Source organism: Eriocheir sinensis, chromosome 2 (genome assembly GCF_024679095.1).
Source record: "Eriocheir sinensis breed Jianghai 21 chromosome 2, ASM2467909v1, whole genome shotgun sequence".
Taxonomy (NCBI): domain Eukaryota; kingdom Metazoa; phylum Arthropoda; class Malacostraca; order Decapoda; family Varunidae; genus Eriocheir; species Eriocheir sinensis.
Genome location: NC_066510.1, coordinates 15,448,835 through 15,467,795, shown reverse-complemented (window position 1 = coordinate 15,467,795; position 18,961 = coordinate 15,448,835). Strand labels below are relative to the sequence as shown.

Here is an 18,961-nt window from a genome sequence, read left to right as displayed (position 1 = left end):
AATTGAAAGCATAATAAGCCCCATAGGATAGAAAATCTCCCCTATCCCCCCCCCCCCCCCCCACGTTGAAAGCATTACTACTAAGCCCCCATAGCCTTTAAAACCCTCCTCTCCCCTATCCATGTTTGTGATAGAAAGAAGCTCAAAAAAGACTACTTCACGCACTTCCTTACACCGCCGTTTTCAATTTTCCTTTCCTCTTAAACGAAAGTTAAGTCTAGCGAATTTTCAAGTAAAAATGAGTGTTGTTTATGAAAATAGAAGCATAATAGGATTGCTTCACGCTGTAGGGAAAACTCGCAAGGCTTTTCGGTTCCTTTTCCACCTTTTTCAACTTTCCTCCGTCCCATCTTTTATATACATCAGAATATGGAAATTTCCGATCAAAAATATAATTGTTTTTAAAAATAGATGCGTAAAAGATTTTTGCGCTATAGGGAAAAAAATCCGCAAGTCTTCCCGCCTCCTTTTTTTCCATCTTTTTCAACTTTCCTCCGTCCCACCTTTTATATTACATCAGAATAAGAGGATTCCCAACTAAAACTATTACTGTATACGATAAAAAAAAGTATAAGAAGATTGGTTCACGCTATAGAAAAACTTGCATTTCAAACCGTATTTTTCTATCTCTTTTCAACTTTCCTCCGTCCCACCTTTTATATTACATCAGAATAAGAGGATTCCCAACTAAAAATATTTCTGTATACGATAAAAAAAAGTATAAGAAGATTGGTTCACGCTAGAGAAAAACTTGCATTTCAAACCGCACTTTTTCCCATCTCTTTTCAACTTTCCTCCATCCCACCCTTTATATACATCAGAGTAAGAGAATTTCTGAGTAAAAGGATTATGTTGTTTGTATAAAAGAAGGAAGGAATGGAAAAGACCGCGCGCCGGGGAAATCTTCGGAGTCGAGGCACCTGATTTCAATTTCTCTTCAACCTTTGTCCTTACTAAAAGAAACTATAATACCAATAATAAAAATATAGTAGAAGTATGATAACGCCAGATCACGGCTTTTTTTTTTCCATAAGAATCTTTCCTTTTCCTTCTCATCCTTCGCCCACACTGAAGAATTTCCGAGTATAAAAAGAAAGACCACGATTTCAACGAGGAGATTATTATGAAGAAAAAAAATGCGTTACGAAAAAAAAAATGTTATGAAAAAATATATATAACGTTACGAATGATAAAGATCGTTACAAAAAGTGGTTACAGAAAAAAGTGTAACGATAGGAAAAAAAAATTACCCTACTCCCCTTTACCTCTCCCCTTCCACCATCCGCCACCCATTACCACCCCCCTCCACCTCTATCCACCCAAAAAAGTATATCATCATTACTAGAGAGAGAGAGAGAGAGAGAGAGAGAGAGAGAGAGAGAGAGAGAGAGAGATAGCCACGTCAAGCGTTCATGTAAAAAAAAAATATACCAATATATTCTCATGATCATATATTCTCTCGTGTAATAACAGAGACAGGACACGCAAACTCCTAACAAGTAAAAATACGCCCAAACACGCTCAAACAAGCAAGCAAACCCGTGCACGAAACTGAGGGAGCAAAACAAACAAACAAACAAACAAACAACTAGCTCACATGTCACGGAGCACTGTGGTGAGTCACGAAGAAAAGAGAGAAAAATAGAGACGAAAAAAATAATGTACTCAGCAACACACACACACACGCACACACACACACACACAGCACAGCACGGCACATAAAACCGCCAAAGTAGGCAAAAACGAGGAATAAAATTGTGATTACTGCAGAAAGAGAGAGAGAGAGAGAGAGAGAGAGAGAGAGAGAGAGGCTCACTTTACTCTGACAGGCATCAAGGACTCGTGATACTCCTAGACACGTCCTCAGGAGAGTCTCTTTACCTGCCTAGTAAGGTTTGCCGTGTGCACCTGAGGAAGGACTGGAGGTGGTGGTGGTAGTGGTAGGTGGTAGTAGTAATAGTGGTAGTGGGAGTAATGGTAGTAGTAATAGTGGTAGTAGTAGCAGCAGCAGCATTAGTAGTAGTAGTAGTAGTAGTATAATTATGTCCGCAGCGGCCTTGGAAGCTAACTATAAACGCCTCAACCACTTAAGCTGGATGATTAAGGCCATTACGAAATTAGTAAAACACTTTCAGAAACTTGATCCACCGACAACAACTATAATAATAATAATAATAATAATAATAATAATAATAATAATAATAATAATAATAATAACAATAATAATAAAAACCAGTCAGCCAGCCACGCCAAGCCACCCAGCCACTCAGCCACCTTCCTAACTTCCCAACACGTCAAATTAATCAATCCATCATTAGCGTGGGAGTCAGAGGTGGGCCAACCTTCCAACCAACCAACCAGGCAGCCCGTGTTAAATGATGCAGGTAATCCAGCCACCCCCTTCCCCCTCCCCGACCCCCCCTCACCCTACGCCCCCCACACCCACACACCACTGGGCTACATCAATCATGGAGGCAATTAATGAACCACTCACGTAATCAGGTCCAGGTCGTCCAACAATCAGTCAGTCAGTCAATTACCCAGCTGGCCGGTGACACTCCGAGCCAGTCAGTCAGGTAGTCACTAAATCACACAGTCAGTCGGTCAGTCAACCAATCAACCATTCTGTGAGTCTGTCAATCAACGACTTCATTATATAGCTGTCCAGTCAACCAGTCAACCATACATTCAGTCAACTAATCAAACGTCCAGTGAGTCAACCAGTAAATCATAGTCAGTCAACCAGTCACCAGTCCAGTCGGTCAAACATCCAGTTAGTCAACTAGCTAAAAATCCAGTCAGTCAACCAATGCACCCTCCAATCAGTCAGACAGTCAACCATCCAGCCAGTTAACCAGTCAACCAATCAGTCAGAAAGTAAACCAACCAACAATACAGTCATCAACCACCAACCACTCTCACAATCACACAGTCAGCCAGTCAAATACCCGGAAGACGCCCTAGCAACCACAACCAGTCGGCCAGAGCACGTGACTGGTGGTGGGGGCGGCGGAGGGGACCAACACCCAACCACCACCACCACCACCACGATTACCACGGAAAGGGGAGAGAACGCAAAATGGGAGAAAAGGAGGAAGAGGAAAAAAAAAGGAACGCAACAAAAAAAAAAAAGTTTGCGTGTTGATACTGCACTATTTATTGGTTCGACGCGTGTGTGTGTGTGGGCGACCCTCCACCACCACCACCACCACCTGCCGCAGCCGCTGTTCCACCTTACACCGTATTGACCGTTTCCAGCAGCAGCAACAGCCCGCCCTTCTCACCGTCTCCCCTCCCCTCTCTCTCTCTCTCTCTCTCTCTCTCTCTCTCTCTGGTTATTCAGTATCTACATGACGTCAAGATTACGAGGGAAATCTCCTATTGTGAAGCACTTAAGCTAGGCAACTCAATGAATCTCTCTCTCTCTCTCTCTCTCTCTCTCTCTCTCTCTCTCTCTCTCTCTCTGCAGGTCAAGAAATGGCTGACCGATTCTATAAAACAAACGAAGTCGGGGTCAACACGAGAGGTTTTTGACCCTCTCTCTCTCTCTCTCTCTCTCTCTCTCTCTCTCTCTCTCTCTCTCTCTCTCTCTTTAAACTCGGACACAAACGGTTTAATTCGATAAAGCGTGACGTGAAAAGAGTGTGTGTGTGTGTGTGTGTGTGTGTGTGAACGTCAGGTGCATGACATGAAGTAACACACACAAAAAACGAAATAAATAAATGAAAAACTCAGGGCAGGCATGCGAGCTATGTAACTCGGAAACGGAGAGGAAAATATAAAAAAAGATAAAAAACATGAAGATGGAGGACTGGGGAGGGAGGGAAGGAGAAGGGAAAGGGAAGAAGGGGAGGGAGAGAGGAAGGGGAGGGAGGGAGGGAAAGGAGGGGTTGGAAGCAGTCGGAGAGGAGGGAGATAAGAGAACATGGAGACTGGTTGGAAAGGAGAAGTAAGAGGGGAAAAATGAAGGAACGGAGAGAGAGAGAGAGAGAGAGAGAGAGAGAGAGAGAGAGAGAGAGAGAGAGAGAGAGAGAGAGAGAAGGAATGGAGGAGAAGGAGGGCTGGAGAGAGGAAAAATGAGGGAGGAACGGAGAGAGAGAGGGAATGGAGGAGGAGGGCTGGAGAGAGAAAAAATGAGGGAGTAACGGAGAGAGAGAGAGAGAGAGAGAGAGAGAGAGAGAGAGAGAGAGAGAGAGAAGGGAGGAGAGGAGAGCTGGAGAGAGATAGAGGAAGGGAGGAGAGGAGAGCTGGAGAGAGATAAAGGAAGGGAGGAAAGGAGAAGGGTGCGAGGAAAAGAGGGAGGAATATTGAGAGATCGAAGGTAGGAGGGGAGTAAGGGAGAGTTCGAGAGAGGAAAAAGGAGGGAGGAATCAAGAGAGAAGGGAGGGAAGAAGGGATTAAGGGAGATTTTGGAGGCAGGCAAAGAGAGGAAAATACTGGATAAACTCAAAGGGAAGGAAGGAAGGGAGAAAGGAAAGAAAGAAAGGAAGGAAGGAAGGAAGGAAAGGAGGAAGGAAAGAGGAATATAATGAAAAGGAAGGAAGGAAGGAAGGAAGAGAGAGAGGAAGAAAGGAGAGAAGGAAAGGAAGGAAGGAAGGAAGGAAAAAGGAATATAATGAAAAGGAAGGAAGGGAGAGAGGAAGAAAGGAAAGAAGGAAAGGAAGGAAGGAAGGAAGAAAAGAGAAATATAATGAAAAGGAAGGAAGGGAGAGAGGAAGAAAGGAAAGAAGGAAAGGAAGGAAGGAAGGAAAGAAAGAGGAATATAATGAATAGGAAGGAAGGAAGGAAGGAAGAGCAATAGCCAGTCAGGGATTGAGGAGGAAAAATGAAGGAGTAAAGGATTCAAAGGAGTGTAGCAGGCAGGCAGGGAGGAAAAAAATGAGAGAGAGAGAGAGAGAGAGAGAGAGAGAGAGAGAGAGAGAGAGAGAGAGAGAGAGAGAGAGAGAGAGAGAGAGAGGAAGGAAAGGAGAAACGGAAGCAAGTAGAAAACGAAAGAGGGGAAAAACGAGGGAGGAATGAAGAGGAAATGAAGGAATCAGAGGAGAAATGAAATACCAACAGGCAGGGAATGAGGGAGAGGAAAAAAAGAGAGGAATGGAGAGAGAGAGAGAGAGAGAGAGAGAGAGAGAGAGAGAGAGAGAGGGGAAAGAAATCAAGGGAGTGTTGCAGGAAGGCAGGGAGGGAGCAGGGGAGGAAGACTCGAACATGGGCCTAATCTCTTACACATTTCATAGCTAGAGGAAGCAACAGCATGTGACCTTGACAGCCACCACCACCCCTCCTTCCTCCCGCCCACCGCCATGACACCGCTGGGCACTCCCTCTTACACAACGAACACACACACACACAGGAAATGAATACACGGGGTTATATTTCCTTCCCATGGGCGATATGACAACTTAAATCTAGTTAACAAACACGTAAACAGTAGCCTAGCACCTTTAAGTAACGGGGTATAAAGGTCAAGATATCCTAACCTTAATAATTCATAGCCTAGCCCCGGAGACTAATGCTCTTGTAATTTCCTTTCCCTTAGCTATAAAACAACTTAAAACTAGTAAACAAACATCTAAACAGTAGCCTAAACTAATGCTCTTGTAATTTCCTTTCCCTTAGCGATAAAACAACTTAAAACTAGTAAACAAACATCTAAACAGTAGCCTAAACTAATGCTCTTGTAATTTCCTTTCCCTTAGCTATAAAACAACTTAAAACTAGTAAACAAACATCTAAACAGTAGCCTAAACTAATGAATGATCTTGTAATTTCCTTTCCCTTAGCTATAAAACAACTTAAAACTAATAAACAAACATCTAAACAGTAGCCTAAACTAATGATCTTGTAATTTCCTTTCCCTTAGCTATAAAACAACTTAAAACTAGTAAACAAACATCTAAACAGTAGCCTAAACTAATGCTCTTGTAATTTCCTTTCCCTTAGCTATAAAACAACTTAAAACTAGTAAACAAACATCTAAACAGTAGCCTAGTTCCCTTAAGTTAGCTCAAACTTCTTAGATGGTAACCTCGCAGCAAAAGAAATCAATACTCTTTTAATTTCCTTTTCCTGGCGATAATACAACAAATAGAGTAAACAAACATCAAAACAGTAGCCTAGTATTATTAATATTCTCACATTAACTATTTCCAAAGGCCGAAAAGGAGATTAATCGGGTTCTAATGAGTTATCTTTCATGTTCATGGTAAGAAGGGTCAGACTACCACCACCAGGGTCATGAAACTACCTCTGGACATACCCAAAACTCCTACCAAAGCCTTGACAAATCTGTGCATGGACGACGAAATGGTAAAGAATATGACCTTTAGCCTTTTCAAATGGTACCCTCGCCCCTTTAAATTCAAGGACACGTACCCTGAAGGCCAATCCGGTACCACAGGGTCACTTAACATGGGATTTCAACACGGGCGAAGTCTCTGAGCGTGCTAAAGAACATGAATATTAATAGAAAGTGAGATGAAAACGCAATCTCACACACTCTTGCGACTCAGTTTACACGCAAGGCAACTGAGGTAAGGATTGACATGATAAGAGGGAGGAGGAGGAGGAGGAGGAGGCAGAAGAGGTACAGGAGGAAGAGGAGTGAACTTGAAGAGAGGAACGACAGCCAGCATAACAAAGAAGGAAGAAGAAAAGGAGGAAGAGGAGAAAGAATTAAGAACAGGAGGAATAAATCTGAGAAGAGGAACAACAGTACGACAGGAAGAAAGAAGAGTATGAAGAAAAAGAAGAGTATGAAGAAGAAAAACAAGAAGAGGAGGAATAAATAAAGAGAGGAACAACAGCCAGCATAACAAGAGAAGGAAGACGAGAAGAAGGATGAGCAAGAAAACAGAAGGAGCAAGACGAGGAATTAACCACGTATCAACTTACCTTCCTTCAGATGTAGCCTCATGATCACAGTTGCCTCGTCGTAAGAATCCTCCTACTCCAATCATGTCACCAAGCCACCACAATCTCTACTGAAGGAGGCGCTGACGGAGGAGGCGAAGAAGGCGTCACGGTGGGCAGGTCGCGGCTCCCTTTTGGACACACGCCGCCGGAGGAACCACTCACATTGATCCGGCGTGTGTTTAAACCTGAGGACGAGGAAACGGGGGTGAGGGAAGGGGGGTAAGTGCGTGTCCCTGCCCCCTGAGACCCCCCTATCACGCCCCTTACGCCGCTACCCTCGAGGGAGAGCCACGTGGCCGCTAATACTTGAAGAGAAGGGCGAGGGAAGGTACTCCATCTTCACCCCTCTTCTCTACACTACTCCACACTACACTACTCTTCTCCCCCGTAAGGTCTGCACACACACACCTATGTGAGACGGGTTCCACAGGCTGGCTATTCCGACGGCTGCCTCGTCCTTGCTGCCTACGACTAGCCGACTAGCCCCAGGTGCTCTGTGTGTGTGTGTGTGTACATACAAGGCTACACCCACCAACGCCATCGGCTTTACCTCACGCATCTCCACACATCGCATCGCACCTGTATACACACACACACACACACACACACACACACACACACATACGCGCACACATGTCTACGAGCTCACAGCCAGGTAGCCACCCCCACCTCTCTCTCTCTCTCTCTCTCTCTCTCTCTCTCTCTCTCTCTCTCTCTCTCTCTCTCTCTCTCTCTCTCTCTCTCTCTCTCTCATATGTTTTTATTATCAAATTCCTGCTTTTACCTTCATTTAAAGTGAATTGGAGATAAGTGTCCTTTGAAGTCTCTCTCTCTCTCTCTCTCTCTCTCTCTCTCTCTCTCTCTCTCTCTCTCTCTCTCTCGTGATAATATTCAAACTCACAATACCGCGTTCGTTATCAACTCAAACACTGAACGCACTATTGTCCCGATTAGGGCGTGATTCCTATCAGACGGAGCTTGCATGATAACACACACACACACACACACACACACACACACACACGTGCACACACACATACACACAACCATTTCCACTACCCTGAAATCCTGACATCATCACATTTCCTAAGTTATTTTTAACGTCCGTGGACGGTCAGAACACTTGCCGACGTATATTGTAGTTAGTTTGGCCAGGTGTTACGAGCATACCTGCGAGTCAGGCTTAGTCAGCAATGAATAATAATTTAAACTGAATTATTGTTTTTTTTTTATAGGTTAAGAACGTTGACCCCTACGCATGGTGAATTCAAACGATATATCATCCAACTTAGGCTTTAAATAAATATATAAATGGAAATAAATAAAGCAAACCACTTCAGCGAGAAGATATTCACCCCACACTCCTAAACAGCTGCTGGCTTTCTCAATAGGTATCAAAATATCGACTAAGCTTTAAATACACAAATAAATAAATCAGAAATAAATAAATAAAACCCCCTCAACAAGAAAATGTTCACCTCCATATTCCTAAACAACTATAGGTTCTCTAAACATATCAATAAACATCAAAACATCGACAGCTAAATGAATTAAAACGTTCCACCGACTCCAGCCATAAATACTAATATCCTAATAACAACACGCCCCCCCCCCCACCCCCACCCATTGAACTGATTACTGCATTGAAAGGCGTCAGCATCACACACTATAATATTATACTACACGTCCATAAACCGGTTAGAGCTTGACAGAGGTAGTTGGTAATGATTAAGTTACAACGATTTTACTGACTGCCTCGCCTTTACGTTATTTGAAACTGAAAACGTGTTATCCATCTCACAAAAAAGCAAAGATAAAAACAGACTTTACGTGCTATTTCGTAACACAACGCAACCCTTATGTTCGCTACTTTCTACTTTACAAATATAGTCATACAGCAGCCCGGCTCATCTTTTAAGCTTACTACGTTATTTCCCGGGTTAAAACCTGCTATGTAAATCCTGGAGTAGAGATTATAATACATGTGATACAATGCAACAGACAGTCACTTGCAATATAATGATACAAAAGATATACTTGCAAATAATATCCATGTGTAGGTCAGTCCATCTTATATCTTACTACAGTATCTCCCGCGTTAAAACCTGTTATATTTATTTTTCAGATTAGTACAATGGACACCATTTACACGTTATACAATGCAAAAAACAGAAAATAGGCTTGCAAGTATACCCATGTGATAAGCCAGCCCATGTTCTATTTAGTATTCATATATTATTTTTCGCATTGAACCGGTTATATTTATCTTTCAAATGTATGCAGGTGCTACAGACACGCGACATAACGCAAAAGACAAACAGACAAACAGACTCCTAAACACACGTGGAATGCAACTTTTCCTCATGCTAAACCACAGTCTAGCAGCGAGCAAACTTTCTCATCACGGTACAGTCATTTTCAAACTTTCAACTGCAGGGTAAGTTGCCTAGTCTCTCTCTCACCTCATAGGCTCCTCATGGCCGTCCGCACGTGGTTGACATTTCTATAACTCTTAACCAGAAGGAGGATTTTCCGAGGCACCGTAAGATTACACACAAACACACTGTCACTGACCCACGCGGCGTCACTCACTCTCCCTCTCTCCCCTTTGCCCTCTCCCTCTCCCTTCTCCCTCCTCCTCTCTCCCTTTAATGTAGTTGCCACACGCTTCTTCGACTGCCATCTCAAGTCAGGCAAGGAAGTGTAATAAGATTTCTTTACAATCGCAATCTGGTTATGGATTACCTATCAGCTTATTTGAGTTGTTTTGAGTCCCTTGAAGAGATAAATTGATATGCAGGAATGTCATATTAGCAGATTTTTTATTGGTGTAGATGTTTCTGGGCGTAGGAGAAAGTGAACGAATACTTGCTCCATATTTCATCGCCTCCTAATGTCAAAAGCCACGATCGACGCCAAGATTGTGTCATAAAACACCTACTGCGCGCCCAGATTCAAACCTTGCCTGGCGTTTTAAGGACAGCAATTGTATCCATTTGCCACTAAAGCTGCGCAGGGCATAGCTACTGCAAATTGGCATCATTCGGCGGCAACTCTATTATGCGTCGCCCCATTATCGATTAGGGATAAGTGCTTCTTCAATATTCTCGCGAGGCCCGTCATGATTTCCTGGATTCGCTGAAGCTGTCATCGATGTTATAATACTGTAGTTGTTTTCGCACATGCATATTGCAGATACTTAATTAAAATCAGGGCAACGCAAGCAAGGCTGAGTCCCGCGCGCGCCCTCCACACTTCTCATTGAGTTCCACACCCGCTCTCACCCTTGTCAAATGAACCCGCGCGCACCCTCAGCCCCTCACACTTGTCAGAAAGCCTTCCGCCCGTCCTCACACCTGCCAAAGAACCCCGCGGGAGCGCTCACACTTGTCAGAGAGCCCCGTGCGCGCCCTCAGCCCTTCACATCTGTCAGAGTCTCCCGCACGCGCTCACATACACTTGTCAAAGAGCCCCTCGCACACCCTGAGACACCCTGGATCACGTTTGTCAGGGAGCCCCGCGCGCGCCCTCACACTAGTTAGAGACCCTTCGATCGTGCCCTCACACTTATCAGGGACCCCGAGCGAGCCCTCAGCCACCCTCACACTTGTCAAATAGCCCCGCCTCCCCTCATATCTCTCAGGGAAATCCGCAGTGAATTACTCGCTGCCAGATATAAATAAAAGTAAAAATGGGGGCATAAGTACGCTATAGCTGCTCGTGGCCTCGGTGCTCATCTCCGCTGCATTTGCCCTTGAGCTTGGTTGTGGGAATAACCAAACGAGCTTATATGAAATTAGGCTAGGTCAGGTTAGGTCACGTTAGGATAGGTCAGGTTAGACCACGTTAGGTTAGGATAGGTCAGGGTAGGCCACGTTAGGTTAGGATACGTCAGGTTTGGCCACGTTAGATTAGGTCAGTTTAGGTTAGGATAGGCCCTGTAGTGGGGTATGCAGAGAGCCTTCGTAGTGTATAAGCTTTAATTAAAAAGAGACCCGACCACCGTGACCCATGGTGGTAAGCTAACAGATTCATTAGAATTCCCCTTACATCAACTCTGACCCATGATTCGAGGTATCGAACCCGAAGTATAAAATCCCCAGCTCGAGGCAAATATGAGACCTGCTTCACCACAGGCCCAGTTTGGTTGGGTCAGCTTAGGTAAGGTTAAGACAGACTAGATTTGATTAGGTCAGGTAAAGTTAGGTTAGGTTAGGTAATTGCACACATCATTCCGCTATCAATAACTCTTCCTAACATTCTTTTGAATATAAATAAATAAAAATAGAGGAAGTTTCAAATTTTACTTCTGTCACCGCTGAAACGCTCCAGTCAAACAATGAAAGAAAGCTTGTTAAGAGGGATATCTCTAATATTTTTCAATGCTTCACTTAACTGTCTTAACTCATCGTCTAATAGACCGAGCAGACTCAGAAAGACTCTAAAACCCCTATTGACAAAGGTAATATGTACATACCTCTTTGGCTGATTGGTAGGGCAACGGCAGTGGTTGTTTGGGGCACAGGGGTTCGTATCCTCCCAAGGGTAAGACTTTTTGTTATTTAAATCCGAGTCCTCTCATTTCTCATGTGTTTCCAAAAGAGCAACGTCAAAAGAGCCTCCCAGCTCCCCATAACACTCACTATCGTAAAAAAAAGTCACTTATTGAGAGCAAACAACACATTTTCTGTAGCTTTTCTTGTTGTTTGAAATGTTAGTTGCTCATTTGTTTCCTCCCCTCGCCCTCACAGATATAGAGTTTAAGTACCGATAGCTATATCAACTTCACTAGTATTGCAGTTTTTGGTCATGATAAAGGATATTGATAAAAAGCCGGTTTAATTACCTTCAGATCTTCGAAAAAAATAAATCTTCATTTGAACCCTCCTTCATCTCTTGTCAGAGTTACCAACGCCGTCACTTTCTCACAGATGAGCTATATTTACTTTATGTCGCTGGTGCACTAAAATCTAACATCTTTAAATATAATACCCACCTTTGAGTTGTGTAAATGTAGTGTCACAATGGCAGTTCAATATTTTCCTCTATGTCACGGAGAATAGCGTTGTTTACAGAATTGGGTAATTTTTTGCTATATTTGACTGCTTTTGAGTTGGATCGAGATGCTGGGATTAATGTAATATTATGACGATTGAAAATGTGATAAAGTTTTCAGGGAGGTAATGGGGAAAGATAAAAGGCGAGGAGGAAAACAATGAGTCTGTTAGAAAAGTGATCGAAGTATATGAGGATCGAGAGGGGTGAAGAAAAATAGATCGAGGGAGAATTAAGTTATTTTAGGAAGATTGCAAATGAAAGTTGTATTGTTATTTCTCCCTGAGTGTATAGGAGCTCCAGAAAAAAAAACATAATTAATCAGTGACAGAGCCAATATATAAGAGCCAAATGATTGCAAGAACGGGGTAAATGGGAGGTGATTGAGGGGGGAAGATCGAAGGAAAAACCGATTGCTTGCTTGATTGATTGATAGTTCATTGTTGCAAGTAAACAACAAAGGAGAAAGGAGGAGCATGCCATCCCAACCCCCAGGCAGTACATATATAGTGTGATTATACAACTTTATAAGGATATATGTGGATTAAAGTAGCACCAAATTAAGATACAATGGTAGGGGACAAGTGCTAAAAAATAAAGACCGTATACTTAAGTTAAATAGAAATGTTATGACCATTAATTCCGCTGGTGTGTATATATATGCTGTAGATAAGCAAGCAAGGGCATGGAAAGCTGACGGATTGGGTAAATATATCACAGTTCCCGTGCAATATATATAAATCACCTCATTATATATAGTGGAAAAAATAAAAGTGAAAAAGATGGGACTGACATTTGATTTACATAGATATTCAGACCACGCAGACCCTATATATGGTTAGGCTGGAACAGGTTAGGTTAAGTTAGGCCAGGTCAGGTTAGGTTATGTTGGGCCAGGTCAAGCTAGGTCAGGTTTGGTTAGACCAGTTCAGGGTAGATTAGGTTATAGGTTAGGTTAAGTTTGGTTAGGCTAGGTTGGGTTAGGTTAGGCTAGGTTAGGTTAGGTTAGGTTAGGTAAATGTGTAAATAAGACAGTAAAAGATCAAGAAAAAGCTGACATTTGAAGCGATTAAGTCAAAATCAGAAAATTCAGGCACCGTTGCAAAGGCTACGGTAGAGAGAATCTTCAATATTGGGGGAAAAATCAGAAATAAAAGAGAAATAAAAAGAAATGTAACAGTGAAAAACAAACAAAAGAACGGAAAATATAAAAGGAAAACGAAAAGACTAAAGTAAGTAGAAGTGAAGAAAACGAAGGAAAAGAAAATAGAACAGCGAAAAGTGTAGGATAAAAACAGAACTCATTGCAGGGTGAAATATATAAGTGCAGCTACGTCGTGAAGTAACTAAGAGTGCGTAATGAAGTTTATAAGTGTAAATGAGTAACAAGGATGACATAAAAGAAGCAATACAAAGCGGAACAGCTCAAAAGAAGAAGAAGAAGAAGAAGAAGGTTGGCAACACTGATTCCCCCAGTAGTGATCGCAAGATGGCGGAGTGAGGACGTAAGGGAGAGGCTGCCGGGCTCTTTCCTCGCTCCAGACTAAGGCGATAACAGGTGAGGGACTCTTTAATTAACTATAACTATCCACTAACCCTCAAAGCCATCACTACACACCTGGGAGACACATAAAACCCTTAGAATACACCACGCACGCCCTCGATATTCCCCTATTCGTAAATATGTTTTAGTAATGGGTGAAAAATACTCGATTGTGGATTATTTTTTTATTATTATCACATTATTTTTCATTTCTCTTATTTTAAACGCCACGAAATACTTTTAGCATATTCCTCGCACACCCCCGATATTCCCCTATTCGTAAATATGTTTTAGTAATGGCGAAAAATATTACTCGATTGTGAATTGTTTTTACTATTATCACCTTTTTCTTTCTTCTGTTTACCTCGGGACCACGAAATACTCTTAGAATATTCCATGCACAGACCCCCGATATTCCCCCATTCGTAAATATGCTTTAGTAATAGGGTGAAAATTATTACTCCATTGTGGATTATTATTATTGCTAACATCTTTTTTTATTTCAATTTCGGCGTGTGTGTCAACTGTCAATAACCGCCATGAAGGTACTGACTATAGGTAACTTAACCCTGTACATCTTTCCACACCTCTTATCATGTATTAATTTTAGCAGATTAATTTAAAAACGCATCAAAACCTATCCAAATATGATAATTTCGTGCTTATAATGATAGGAGTAGTGATGGTGCTGTGGACAGGTGGCCAGAGGTGTAGGAGGCTGGGCAGGCAGGTAACAGACAGTTGGAAGGCGTGAGAAGGATAGGACATGTATTTGATAAGGGATAGACATGTGACTTTCTTTTCTGTCATTAGGGAGTGATATTATTCATTACTTATATTTATCATACGGTACTACAGGTAAGATGCAAGGTGTGGGAAGGGTAGGACAGGTGTATTTGATAAGGGTTTGTGATTGCTCTTACTTTCATTAGCTGTCAGAATTAAGATATGTCCATTAGTTATGTTTCTAATTATTTACAGGTAAGGTAGAAGGTGTGGTAAGGACGGGAAAGGACTCACTGTGTTAGATAGAAAGTATTATTACTGGGGAAGCATATATGAATTTACAGAGTTCACAAATATTAAAGTGTATCTCATAGGTAATTTTTTTTGGCATCCTCCGATTTTAAGGACGAAACTGTTTTATTCTAGTAAGCTCTGATGCTAAAATTACTTGAATGTAAAGGTGGGCTAAGGTGTGCAGTGACAGGTAAAAAGGGTTAATCAGGCCACCTATGTTTAGTACCGATAGTATCTTATGGCGTTTATTGACACACCATAAATGAAAGGAGAAAAGGTGTAGGTAGGTTTGGTGACAGTGATAATAAGAATCCAATCTCTGGGCACTGTGGAGGAGTGTTGAAATGCTCAGAGTGTTATCAGTAGCCACGTTTGTGCGTGTGTGTGTGTATGTGTTAGACAGTACATCCTCTTCAACAGTCACTCTTATCAATCTTTTTTTTAATACGTAGATAAGATCCATTCTCACATATAGTTGTCTTGCATTACTCTCATGATCTGCTCTTTGCTGCCTCAGTCTATCATGCATATTTCTGATCATTTATGATACTAACTCATTCATGCTTAAAGTAAAAGATTGTTATTGCATCATTGCTATTTTCTATCATCATTATTATTATTATTTTTTTGCGTTGAGCTCCCAGGCAATGCTATGGCTCATCCCTCAACAGATTTTATTCATTACTCATTAGCCATTGCTTTTGTCCACCACTACTTTTTTTTTTCTTTTTTTCTGTCACTTATAATTTCCCTTGATGCCCTTTCATGTATCTCCATAATAATGATACTACTACTACTAATAATAATAATAGTGTCAGAAATTGAGGCATCTAATTTATCCTTACAGATCCTTTCTACTAACACAGATAAAGAAAAGCATCAAGAAAAATAATAGTTATATGGTTCATTATAAAAAAGCTACACGCCCCAAATCCACAGAAGCGATAAAAGAAGAAACAATTAGCAAAGAGGTTTGTTTAGACTCTGAAAGAAAATATTGTGTGGATGAAAGCATGGCTGGAGGCTGCTGAGGGAAAAATTGTTTAATGTTTGAAAGAGAGAGGCGGGAGAGTGGGCGAGAAGCATGTTGATAAACTGTGATATTTTTGCCACTATCCCAAGCGATTGACCTGGTTTACTTGTTGAAGAAAAGCAAGAATTAATACTGCTCAGGACAGTTTCTTTTTCTTTTTCTTCATCTTAAAAATCTCTGCTATATATCACTTTTAGGTCATTTCTCCCTGGTCTTCTTTCTCTTATAACCTTTAATTATTTTCATTTCTTTGTTTCGATCTTCCAAGTGGCTGACATTATCCTGTATCTGTACTCTCACCAATCTTTTGTTTATACCAGTCACATTATTGATATACTTATGTCGTCAAAGAGAATCCTGAAGTGTGATTTTGTAAAGAGAGTTATGAAAGTCAAATAAGTAGCTTGGAGAGGGGGAACCAAGCCTCTAAAAGTTATATTGTGAACTGCAAATGGTCAGATTCACATGTTGAGGACAGTTAATACTACATGCCTTGCCTTTAATTAATATGTAGATCACCTGTTTCCGCTCACCTCTTTGTATATACCTTTCCACCTAAATCTGGTCACCTGTGTTCCGTATATCATTCCCATAAAACCATCGTACCCCAAATTATGTGAAGGTGCTCCCATTTTTCCCATCCAATTACCATGCCAAGCTTCAAGTCACAAGTCACTTGTTTACCTCACTCCACGGCCCACTGAACCTGTGTTGCTCCAAGTTTGCGTGAGTCACCTGCCTGTTCCCATCATTAGACATCCCACCACTCTATGTACCTACCTGGCTATCTCCTCCCCTGGCTGGTCACACTGTCACATGGAAGTCACTCATTGGCTGTAGTGATAAGGGGTACCTGGTAACTATTTCACTCAGATAAGGATGCTATTTTCTTCTTTTTGCTTACAATAAAGGGGCAGCTCAAGGGCAAAACATAAACAGAGAAGAATGAACATAGAGTAGTTATTAAAAAGTATTAGTGGCTTGCATTTTTTTTTTTCTTTTTTTATGCAGCAAAGACGGCAGCATAAATAGAGAGATGAAATAGATTAGATAGAGCCCAAGTGCTGTTAGATCAGCAGTAACCCCTTGACTGTGGATTTCCTACAAGAAGACGTCACCATGTTACAGGAATGGAACTAAAAGTGGCTGCTACAATTCAGTGAATAAGAATGTGAAGTCGTGCACCTTGGGAGGGGATATCCAGCATACCAGTACCACATGGGAAACACTCCACTATCCACCACAGAGGCAGAGAAAGACCTGAGGGTATATGTTACCAGGCTACCATTAAAAGCCAAATCCCTGACAAATGCAGTTGACGGGTGAACTTTAGCAACATAAAAACACACACATATACAAGAGACATCAGTGAACCCAACACATACACCTTTCCCTCACCACTACAACCTGATTCTTCCTTATACTAATACACAGTTTCTAATAGTTTTTTTATATTTGTGTCTACTGATGATATAGAAAACTAGAGGAAGTGTGAAAAGGGTTTAAGCTGAAGTCATTTGATAGCTTGTCCCCTCCTGCTTCCCTCCCTCTCAGCTTACCTACCTACTTACACTAACACCCCCTTTCATCCCCCTTCTGTCCCCCCCTCCTTTCTTCACCCCTTCTGCACCCTTCCCCTTCTCTCACCCCATTCATTCTCCCTCCTCCCCTTACCTCCCCTTCTGTCCCCCCCTCCTTTCTTCACCCCTTTCATTCCCCCCTCCTACCCTTATCTCATCTTAGGGTGCCTCATCTGGGGGGCTTCCCTGATCCTCCTCTTTATCCCTTGGTGTGTATGTAAGAAATGGAAGGGGTGGGAGGGGGAAGGAAGCCTCACGCCCCCCTTGTGTCACTCCGATAGACGTCTGTGTATGGCATCACTGACGTCCCTCTCAGAATCATGCACAGCTGTTATTGACTACTCCTTGATGCGTGAGAGTACGGACAGATGAGTGTATGGCTAGTGTGTGTAGGTTTATAATATATTAGTGTAGAATGACATTGGAATAGGACAGCATAGTAGAATGATGGCAGGTGTGTATAGGCTTTCTGTGAAGTCAAAAAAAGACTTGCCAAGAAGTATAGTTTAGATTGACCTACGGAGAGAAAGGGAGAGATGATTGAAGCTATAAGACTTAGCAAAAATGATAACAATATTACCGGTATTTTGTTCTGAGATATTTAAACAAGGGAATACAGAAGGTGTGAGAGAGAGATGATTGAGGTGATGTATGATTGAAGATGCTGTATAAATGTTTACTTCCTGTCATTGTCTTAGGTAATTACTGCATACTGTACTATTGAGAGATAGGAAGACATTACTTAGCTGTCATTTAAAAGATTCTCTCTCTCTCTCTCTCTCTCTCTCTCTCTCTCTCTCTCTCTCTCTCTCTCTCTCTCTCTCTCGCTCTCTCTCACACACACACACACACACACATACACAAGGGTGGTATTCTTCAGCTGCTTCTGTCTCTGCTGTTGCTTCTGCTTCTACTGGCCTTGCTCTGTGAAGTAATGCAATGACTCATGGCTTGGTGGTGGGGAGTATCAAGACACCTTTCCAACTGAAACTGTCCTCTCATTTACTCTTTACACTTGGCGGGCCTTTGCTTTTCTGTTTGTTGTGCCCTTAGTTGTTTCTATCGATGCTAAAATGAGCACCACTACATACTTTAACATACCATGATAAACACTACAAATAAATGGAAGTAAAGGAGATGCTTCATGGTACAAAACAAATATACTTTAGCATACATGAATAAACAGTAGAAAGAAAGACAGGTAAGGGAGAGGGCTTACAGTACTAGGCTCCAGCGCTCTATCTCCTCTTTCCTTCCTGTGTCAGCCGTCCGTCACATCCTGCCGCGATCAAGGAGGCTGTTGGGACCTCGGCTGCCATTCATAACACACTTCACGCCTCATTGCCACCTCAGAAGTGCATGGTCGGAACACATACCTATATATTTTTTTCTACATTTTTCACAGTATATTCCTGACAGACTCAACACACTCAGTTAATTTTTTCTACTTTACTTACTGTGAAATTTCTCTGATTAATGGAATACTTAGTTTTTTCAAATTACTTTTCTTGGAGTATAGATGATAGAATAGTAGATGAAACACTGACAATTTTTTTTTACAATTTTAGTGGAACTTCTTTGACTAACGAAACACTCATATCTTTTCTTTTTTTCTACATTTCTTAGTTGAATTTCTCATATGTCAAGCTAATGTTTTTCGTTACTGCATTCCTCAGTTTTTATCTTGACCTGTAATACTCCTCATGTACGGTATATATATTTTCATTTTTCATAAGCCTATTTTAATAATTGCTTTCTTTCCATTATTTCAGACAGTCCTCCAGGTGGCAAGAGACTCCTGCAGTGTGTGTGTGGGCG

The 18,961-nt window shown here is 41.8% G+C and overlaps 2 protein-coding genes across 6 annotated transcripts in view; one reads left to right on the top strand and one right to left on the bottom strand.

Annotated features, from left to right (window-relative positions):
- Nucleotides 1-9,525, bottom strand: part of LOC126999964 (uncharacterized) — a 96,752-nt gene extending 87,227 nt beyond the window's left edge. Inside the window, exons 1-2 of the mRNA XM_050863320.1 lie at nucleotides 9,375-9,525; nucleotides 6,892-7,097 (exon numbers count right to left, since the gene is read on the bottom strand). Coding sequence (XP_050719277.1) covers nucleotides 6,892-6,913 — 22 coding nt within the window. The 5' untranslated portion in view covers nucleotides 6,914-7,097; nucleotides 9,375-9,525. The remainder of the gene's footprint in view (nucleotides 1-6,891; nucleotides 7,098-9,374) is intronic.
- A 3,854-nt stretch (nucleotides 9,526-13,379) lies between these two features.
- LOC126999960 (sarcolemmal membrane-associated protein-like) overlaps nucleotides 13,380-18,961 on the top strand; it is a 47,744-nt gene continuing 42,162 nt past the window's right edge. For 4 of the 5 annotated variants that reach the window (XR_007753680.1, XM_050863235.1, XM_050863200.1 and 1 more), the window contains exons 1-2: nucleotides 13,380-13,525; nucleotides 18,916-18,961. The exon at nucleotides 18,916-18,961 is cut by the window's right edge and continues 685 nt beyond it. The gene's annotated coding sequence lies outside the window, so the exon portion shown is untranslated. Of the gene's footprint in view, nucleotides 13,526-18,408; nucleotides 18,506-18,915 lie in introns of all 5 variants that reach the window. The other variant, XM_050863211.1, reaches the window with a different exon arrangement.